This window comes from Alligator sinensis, unplaced genomic scaffold (genome assembly GCF_000455745.1).
Source record: "Alligator sinensis unplaced genomic scaffold, ASM45574v1 scaffold264_1, whole genome shotgun sequence".
Taxonomy (NCBI): domain Eukaryota; kingdom Metazoa; phylum Chordata; order Crocodylia; family Alligatoridae; genus Alligator; species Alligator sinensis.
In genome coordinates, this window is record NW_005841831.1 from 2,177,745 (window position 1) to 2,186,876 (window position 9,132).

The 9,132-nt window shown below is 42.8% G+C and overlaps 1 protein-coding gene across 1 annotated transcript in view; it reads left to right on the forward strand.

Moving 5' to 3' along the window:
* The first annotated feature begins 1,161 nt into the window (after positions 1-1,161).
* Positions 1,162-9,132, forward strand: part of ALOX5 (arachidonate 5-lipoxygenase) — a 39,331-nt gene continuing 31,360 nt past the window's right edge. Inside the window, exons 1-3 of the mRNA XM_006014831.2 lie at positions 1,162-1,224; positions 1,961-2,159; positions 7,965-8,046. Of these exons, the coding sequence (XP_006014893.1) occupies positions 1,162-1,224; positions 1,961-2,159; positions 7,965-8,046 (344 nt within the window). The remainder of the gene's footprint in view (positions 1,225-1,960; positions 2,160-7,964; positions 8,047-9,132) is intronic.

Here is a 9,132-nt window from a genome sequence, read left to right on the forward strand (position 1 = left end):
TGACTATATGTTGATGGGAAGCATTGCTAAGTGACAGAACAAGAAATGTATGGTTAGCCACTAGTGGGCAAAATGACGGAATGCCTACATGCAGCTTAACTTCAGAAGGCTGTGGCACACGGAGACATTCAGCATTTTGACTACAGCTGGTCAGTTTCTAAAAATACTAAAAATGTTCAAAACCACAAAAGAGGGAAGTACCATCTTGCAGCCACACGGAGTTGCAAATTTAAATGGACGAACAAAAACACTTCTGTTCCAAAAAGCATTTAACAACCTCATGCTTTGACTAACTGTTTCTGTGTAATGTTACAATGCTCTGTATTAAAAAGATCTTTTGCTGAAGTGCTTATTCTAGTTGACTGGGCTCTGGCTTCTAGTTTTATAACTCGGCCAATTCAGCAGTGCCATGATATGGAGCCTGATGCTTCTTTACCTCATACCTTTGTAGCCTTTATGGCAATACAAAGGATGTGCCAAATACTGCTATTCTGACTCACTAAACAGATCCCAGTTGAGGCTTTGTCTACCCCTTTGCTTCCAGAACTTGTGCCAGCAGCTGCCACAGGTAAATCCGTAAGAATGTATTCACATCTGCACAGCTCCTGGTGGCTTCACGTAGTTCTAGTAGAGTGGCTGTAGTAGGAGTAGGGCAAGGTACATCCTGGGAAGGCACCAGCTGTCAAAGGGAAAACAGCAGCTGGCAGAAGACATGGGTGTGTCTACATGCACCTTCTGCTATCTACTAGATGGCAGCAGAAGCTTTATTTTGGTCAGAGAGATGGTGTTTCTCCACTCTTTGAATGAAGGGGTTCTTCTGTCACAGAAGAGTTCTTAATGGAGACACCCACAGTTTTACTGGCAGAATCTGAGTTCTGCAGGTAAAATTCTGCAGTATAGATCTGATCTAAAGCCAGAGCCCCTTATTTTGAAACAAGGGAAAAGACGAGAGGTGATTTGCATTTTCCTCAACTACTCATATACCTACGTTTACTCCACAGTAAGTAGAAGCTAAAGTGGGAGCTTAGCTTTGAATGGAATAGAATAGTTGTCACAGAGTAGGGTGGGCATATCAAGTTACCGTTGGGGGCAGCTGATGTGTGTTAAATCCTGTCCCCTTTTAACTTGTTGTGATCTGTACCCTAGTGTCTAAAGATAGAAATGTTGGATATGGACAAAGGAACAGATTACTGCCAGTATTCAAGGCGCAGGGACTTACTAGAGGTGAAGAAAGAGCTCTGTGGTAGCTCTTCCTGTGCTTACAGTTTGTCCTGTGGGATGTGGTTCATTCAGAGCTAAGGTGTGCAGCTTTAGCTTTTACTCTGAGATGGGGGGAAAAGTAGGCAGAGGGGCAGTTACTGCCGATGTGGAGGAAGTCACACACCATACATACCTGCCCTTAGTCTCCAGGTTTCTATTTTCAGAATAATGCTAAATGTTGACAGGGTGGAAAAATTCTGTCATAACCAGATCTGTACAGTCATCAAGGACTGGAAAAGGCATTTAGAGCAATGGATTTTATTTTGGTGAGATCCATTTGGTATACTTTCTTATGCGTACATAACCCAGGTTTGGAAATATTTTCATTGCACTGGAATTTTTGTTAAAAGGGCTTTGTTGCAATAATATTCCACCTGTAGTTAATACTTCTTTGCACCCTCAACAGATTAGTTTCAAAATTGCAAAGAGCCGTTACATCATAATATAGATTCTTCATCTGTTCCATATTTCTGGAATACTTGTATTTTGCTCTTCTTTTGATTTTGTTCTGCCCATCTTTCTATTCATTTGTAGTCTAAAAATAACCCATTCTTTTTCTCTCCAGCCTAAAACAAGAAAGTTCCTTTTTACTTGTATCCACATAATCTAAGGGTGCAGAGGAATGGTAAAAGGTGCCATTTAGATTTGGTTGTGCCTTCTGCGCATTCTCTAGGTCACAGAGCACATCTTTTCTCTGTAGGTTGACTCCTATGATGTTACTGTGGCAGAACACCTTGGAGAAATCCAGCTGATAAAAATTGAGAAGCGAAAGTATTGGTACTTGGATGACTGGTACCTTAGGTATATTACTGTGAAAACACCAATAGGTGACTACCTGGAGTTTCCCTGTTACAGATGGATCACAGATGAAAAAGAGATTGTCCTCCGAAATGGAACAGGTGAGTACCGCAACAGAATGTACAACATGTAAAGCACAGACTCTTTTCCATCTTTTGCTCTCCTCTTGTTGGGATCCTAGCCTTCTCTCCAATTGCTGTTCCCTTTTTTCTCAGTTGCGAACCCAACGCACATGCTTGACATTACATCCTGACATTGTGGGATAGGCTTTTCCAAATGATCAGGCCCCAAATGCAGATTTATGAAGTGTTTGCCCAGTTTGGAGTTAGCAATCGGGCTGGGTAGTTTTGAGAACATGGGACATAGGCTAGGGAGTGGTTCTAGATGTGGGGATCCTCAGCACACTTCTACTGCTTCTTCACTGCTGGAAGACCTTTTAAGTCCTTGCACAAACATTCCCTTGTTGCTTAACCTTGAGACCCTAAAGCATGCCAGTTCTCTAGGTATTATCCACCATGAAATTGTCCTACTTTCTTAGGGTTCATTTCAAACCCAGGAAACTGTTGCTTACAATGAAAATCCAATTTGCAGAGCATCAGGGCTAGCTGGCAATTAGATTAACCAGAAAAGAGGTGTCTTTATCCTGTAAGAACCAGGAAAAAGGATGATAGGGTTAAATGTAGTGAAGTGAATGGTTGGTATTGTTGGTGGCAACTGATTTGATCTGGGACCTATGCTTTAGCCTGATCAGCTTACCACTGCTCTTCCTTTGCCATTCCAGTGGCCCCACAGTTGTGCCTCTAGCAATGTCTACACTGTGGCAGCAGGGTCACACCGCTAAGGGAATAAACTCCACCCTCCTGCTTCATGCACTTTAACCTTGGAAATGCAACTGTGAGGACATCCCAGGGACACCCAGGCTCTGAGCACGCTATCAGGCTAGCTAGGTTACAGGTGTGCTGCTGACTAGTTACTGACAGGAGAGGCAGGCGACAGTTCTATAGCCTGGCCTTCGACTGCTTGCACCTAAAGCAAAAGACGCACTTAATCCAGAGCCTCTCTGGCTGCCCATTATAGTAGGACTCAACTGCTTGACTGCCCCTTGCTAGGGGAGGACTGGTTTGGGGAAGATGGGATTATGCCAGGATTGAGTCCTCTCTGGGACTCCCTGGGCTCATCTACACATTCATTAATGTGCTATAATTATGACACATTAAATTTAGTACCTTTGGGCATCTATACACATGCTCCAGGGTGGAGGGGGCTGCTTTAATTAGAGTGGCTCTGAGAGCCATTCGAGTTAAAGCACCTGCAGTGTCTTGTGTATTCAGGGTCCTGTGCTTCAAAATGATGGTGGAGCACTTTAACTAAAGCTCATCAAATGAATACACATGATGTAGAGGCTGCTGGAGCATGCTGATTAGCATGCTCTAGCAGACTCAATTAATCATTTAATTGAGTCTGCTCTGACACATGCTAATTAGCACACATTGGAGCAGAGGTCCGTTGTGTATAGGTGCTCTGTAATAACAGGTACTAAACCTAATGTGCTATAATTGGTGCTACTGTGCATCAGTGCAAATGGATGCTTTTTTGTGATGCTTAATGCTCATTGGACTAAGTCTACTGCACATTAGTGTAAACAAACACTTTTTTGTGATGCTTAATGCCATTTGGACTAATCTGTGCATTAGCACATTAGCATGGTTTTTGCCACCTGTACTAATGTGCAGTAGAATTAGCGAAGTATCTCATGTAGATGCTCCCCCTCTTCTCTATCTCAGCTTCCCTTTTGCTCAAGCCCATATAGAGATACATTTAGCTCTAGCACACATCTTCTGATAGGCTGGTTTCACTTCCATTTGTCTGTCTGGTGCTTCTGGGAATCCACCTAAACCACCACTTTAGTGATCGTGGAATGTACCAACTAACCAAAACTTGTCATTGTGAAACTGAAGGGAGGCTTTCTTATCCCTTGTTTTATTGTCCTGGAGTGTTGTCTTATTCTTTTCCTGCTTTCCTTTCCTTATCTTGTGGTAAGAAAAGATAAGGAACTGCCTGCCTTTATATTTATCTGAAGCTTCCAACAGTTCAAGAAACCTAGCATAAGCATATAGATACAATATAGCAATGCATAAACTACACCAGGCTACACAGTTTATACATCGTTATTAATATAATAGAGCCTACAGTATGCACATGTAGACTTTGTAAGCAATTTTGTTATTCATCAGTCCATTAGTAATTAAACCTGATGCTAAGACCTTCTAGCAAGTGGTTTCTTGTTATACCTGTCTTGCTAAACCTAAATTACCATTTGCTTAGTTGGCTAAGGTATTTATTTAAAACACGCTACTGAACGTGCCATTTAGAATACTTGAAGGACTCATGCTATGATCACTTAAGAGGAAGTTGGGGCCTTCTCTTCAGTTGTGCTCTTGCAGCCTGTTTGTGCCTTTAAAAATGGCCAAGACTGATTTCTGGCACCTAGGGCATTCTCATCACCTCATTTCCTTGAAAGCATGAGGTATGGGAACTGGTAGGTGCACATTCCTCAGTGGCATGACTGAACACTGCTGCCCCTGCATAGACATACCATCACTGAAGTTTGATTGCTGCAATGTGCCACAGAATAATGAACCACTAAAAACGTTGGTCTTGTGCCTGAAGATATTGTTGGAAAGCCCTGCTTTCGTTTAACTGCTATCTCTGCATTTAGCTCACTGAGTGTCTAATTAGGGATACACTGAACCTAGGAGTTTGGTTTTCAGTGGACATATCTGCATGTGGAATTAATGTACCTGAATTTTCTTTTCAGAAAAAAATCCAGCTCATTAAAGTGTTCTAGGGCATAGGTTTACACATATACCCCATCCGGAGCAAATGGCTCCTGACAGGAGCAGCCTAATCCAGCGCTGTTTCTGTCCTGCTCTGGCCTCCCTGCAGCAGCCAGGGGGAACTCCAGGCTCCCCCAGGTGTCAGCCCCAGGGCTGGCAGGGGGCACAGGGCCAGTCCCAATTCCCATGTGATTGGGAGAGTTGTCCCCACTGAGTGGGGACACTATCTGCGAGCCATGTGGGAATTGGCAGGGTCCCAATTCCCACATGGCCGGGGATGCTGTCTGCCAGCAACGTGGAGATTGGGAGGGTCCTGATCTCCCTGTGGCTGGCAGGCAATGTCCTGCCAAGCGGGACAGGTCTCCCTGCCCCCTGTGGCTTCTGCTGGCTAGGTTGTCCAGGAGCAGTTTGCTCCCAGTCAGCATTTATACATGCACTACTGTGCAGTAGCTAATGTGCCATTAATCTAGTACCTGTAATTGTTGGTACCAGCAAACTGTGCATTAGCTTAATTTACTGCACAGTAAATCCCACACACATGTAGATGCTGACACTTTATTGCACATTAGATTAGTCTTTTGTTAGATGCACCCAGTATGGTTAAGGCCGTTAATGGTCTAGGCCAAACTTTCTTTCTCAGCTCTGGTTTAGTGCAGAAGTTCTCCTCTTTAGGAGCATGGAAAGGGCTTTTCATGTCTATTATTTTCAGGACTGTCTTTCAAGGACAAAAAGCAGTGTGTGGCTTTTGGTATGTGAAGAAATAAAGGATTAAACTACTGAGATCTTGCTAATATTAGCAAGTTTGCCAGCCATATATAGATTAGGTTGTTATCAGCTGCATTACTTCTGCCAGTATTGTCTCTGAACCTTAAACAAGCATTTCCTTAAAAGTGCTAGTGGCTGCATTCACATTTCCTTTTGTGTATGTAAAGTACGTTGTCTGCTTTGCTTTTCCTTTGGTCTGATCCATAAACTTATCTTTCCTGTTCCATTTATTTTAATTGGTCTCTACCTTACTGAATAACATCAAAGCTACATGTTCAGAGCATCAGTCCATCAATGATAAGAAGCCTGTCTTTCATTCTTCTCTTCCTTATTCTCCTACTATTGTTTTTCCAGATCCATAAAAGACCGTGTGATTCTAGGATAGGCTGCCTTTTTCTAGAGCCATTCTTCCATGGGGAATGTTTAACAAGGCTGTCATTGAAGCAGAGAACTCCACTTGTGTCTGACATGCAAAATCAATTCACAGATACACTACCTATGAAGTTATAAGGAACAGTATAAGGACTGTGCAGTAGATCTGATCTATCTAGATTTAAGCAAGGCATTTGAGAATGGACTTCACAGGAAATATTTAGTTCAGCTTCAGATGAATAGCTGGCTAAAAGCGAGACTACAACAAGTTATAGTGAAAGGACAGTTACCTGATCAGAGAAAGGTTATTAGAGGTGACTTTAGGGACTGGTCTTAGAATCTATTCTGTTTACTACTTTCACTAGAGAACTTGGCTCAGGAACTAGATGTGTCCTTATGGACTTTGTGGATGACAAAATTTGGGACATACTGCCAATACAGAGGAGGAACAGATTATTATATAGGAAAAAATAGATAATCTTGTGAATGGAATAATAGAAATGGGATAAAAGTAATGGTATGAAGTGCAAAGCCACTTAAGGACTAATACAAAGAACTTTTGCTATAAGCTACACTCTGGTTGGAAGTGGCAGAATACATTGGTTATGTGTGGGATGACTGGGAGCTGCAAATGTGAAACAGATGTGAAAAAGGCTAATGCAAATTTAAGGTGTATTCTGTGGGATATTTTTAGCAGAGACAGGGAAGTATTCATATCTCTGTGCAAGGCACTGGTTAGGCCTCATTTAGAATACTGTACATAGTTCAGGTCACCTTTATTAAAAAAGATGAGCTTAAAATGGAGCAGGTGCAGAGAAGGGCAATTTATAATGATGAAAGGAATGGAATATTTATCTTATCTTAATTTATCTTGAGAGAGACTAGTTTGTTAGCAAAATGCAGGTTGAGAGGGAATATGATTACTTTCTGTAAGTACATTTTGGGGTGATATCAGGGAGAGAGAAGAGCTATTTGAAGTAAAGGACAAAATTGGTACAAAATTAAATGGGTTAAAACTGGTCACAAAAAGTTTTAGACTATAATATAATTAGAAAGTTTCTAACAATAAAGGAGTGAGTTCTTTAACAGTTTCCTGAACAAAATAATGGAGACAGGGAAACTGAATTATTTTAATATGGGGCTTAGTAAGTTTATAGAAGGGACAGTAAGGCAGGCACGCTCCTGGAATAGTAATCAAAGCGTGGGATATGAGGTCTGTGAATGTTTGGTATCCTCATGACTGGGGTAAAAGGAAACTTGATCACTGTTTGAGTTGCTAATATATGTGGGAGGTGCTTGGGAAACCCGTGCTTCAGGGCTTCTGTCACTTGCAGCAGAAAAGAATATTCTTCTCTTTGAATGCATTATTTAGCTTCCCACTGACCCCACACTTCCTCTAAAGCTTTATACATTGACTGTGGCTGGAGGTAGGAGATAGATTTGGGTGTGCTAGTGTTCACGGACTGTAATCTTGCAGGGGTCTGCATGGTTTGGACCACTGGTGTTTTTGTTTTTCCTTCCCTGGTAGCCTGGGGAGGTAGCCTGGGAGGTAGCCTGGTAGCCTGGGGCATGGTCCACTTCTTAGGATCATCTGACCATGTGCTAGCCTGACAAATACCTTGTTGTTACAGTAGTCAAGGCATTGTTGATGCCTTTGTCTCCCCAGCTCTCTCCCAGTGGCACACTGTAGAGATTTGTCTATACTGACTTCTTTTGCACACCACAACCACAAAACACCTTTGTGATTGTGGTGTGCAAGAGAAGCCAGTATGGACAGTCTTTCTTATGTTGCCTGCAGTCACAGAATCTGGACTGGACAGCCTGGATGGTTCATTCCTATCTTGTGTAGTTCTAGGGCTGGAAACAGCCCACCTGAAGGTGTGGGCAATGAAGAGATCTCACATCACAGTGTGCCTCTCCTTCATTTCATAGCTAAGCTGCCCCGGGATGACAAGATCCAGATCCTCAAGCAGCATAGACGCAAAGAGCTTGAAGACCGTCAAAAAATGTATCGGTGAGTATCTTTTCACATCCCTGCTTTGTAGTGTGCGCACCCAGAGAAGCCCCATTCCCTCTGGCAGCTGAGTGCTTGTGGCACAAAACCATGGAGGTGACTGTCACAAGTTGGCTGTCTTGGCAGTGAAGCCAAGCATTGAAGCAAAACTGTATTCCCCTGGAGGTCAGGATTAGAGCAGAGGGGAAGGACAGCATCATGGTGTTTACTTTGCTGAACTGGGCCTGTTCATCTTTTTCTCCTGTTGGCTGTACACAACTTTCGCTGAGGCTGGATTAATTAAAGGTATAGTCCACTGTTGGTGCTGAGAGTCAGCATAGTCTAGCATCTCCATTTAAATCTCAGGTAAGACCTTTCTTAGGAACAGAGGTATGTAGGGCCAGAAGAGACTGCTCAGGTCACTGAGGCCAGTCTCCTGTCATCGCAGGTAACTGTAATTGACAAGTCCAAAAGGTTCCACAGGAACATTCATTTCAGCCCTCCTGCATGCACAGCCACAAAGGCTCTGTCTAGCCTTCCCCTAACCCCAACAAGCTTAGGATCTTCAGAAACAAAACCCCCGAGCTTTAGTAAACTACAATGTGCCATAAGAAGAGAGCAGGAGAGGCCAAGGGAACTCAGTGCCATGGAACCGTGCAGCGAAATGGAATTTGTTAAGTAAAGTATGCTCAAATATTTTAAACAGTATAGGAGCATCTACATGTATGCTTTAATGTGCATTAGCCTATTTTAATGCGCATTAAAGTGTCATTAAAACTGTGCTATTTAGCTAATGAGCCTTAAAATAGGTTAATATGCATTAAGCGTCACTTAAAAACTGTGTTCTTTAGTTAATGCACATTCATAGATTCATAGATTCATAGATGCTAGGGTCGGAAGGGACCTCAAGGGTAGGGGAGAGCACCACCTCCCTTGGGAGCCCCCATTCCAGACCTTGGCCACTAACTGTGAAGAAGTTCTTCCTAATGTCTAGTCTAAATCTGCTCTCTGCTAGCTTGTGGCCATTATTTCTTGTAACCCCCGGGGGTACCTTGGTGAATAAAACCTCACCAATTCCCTTCTGTGCCCCCGTGATGAACTTATAGG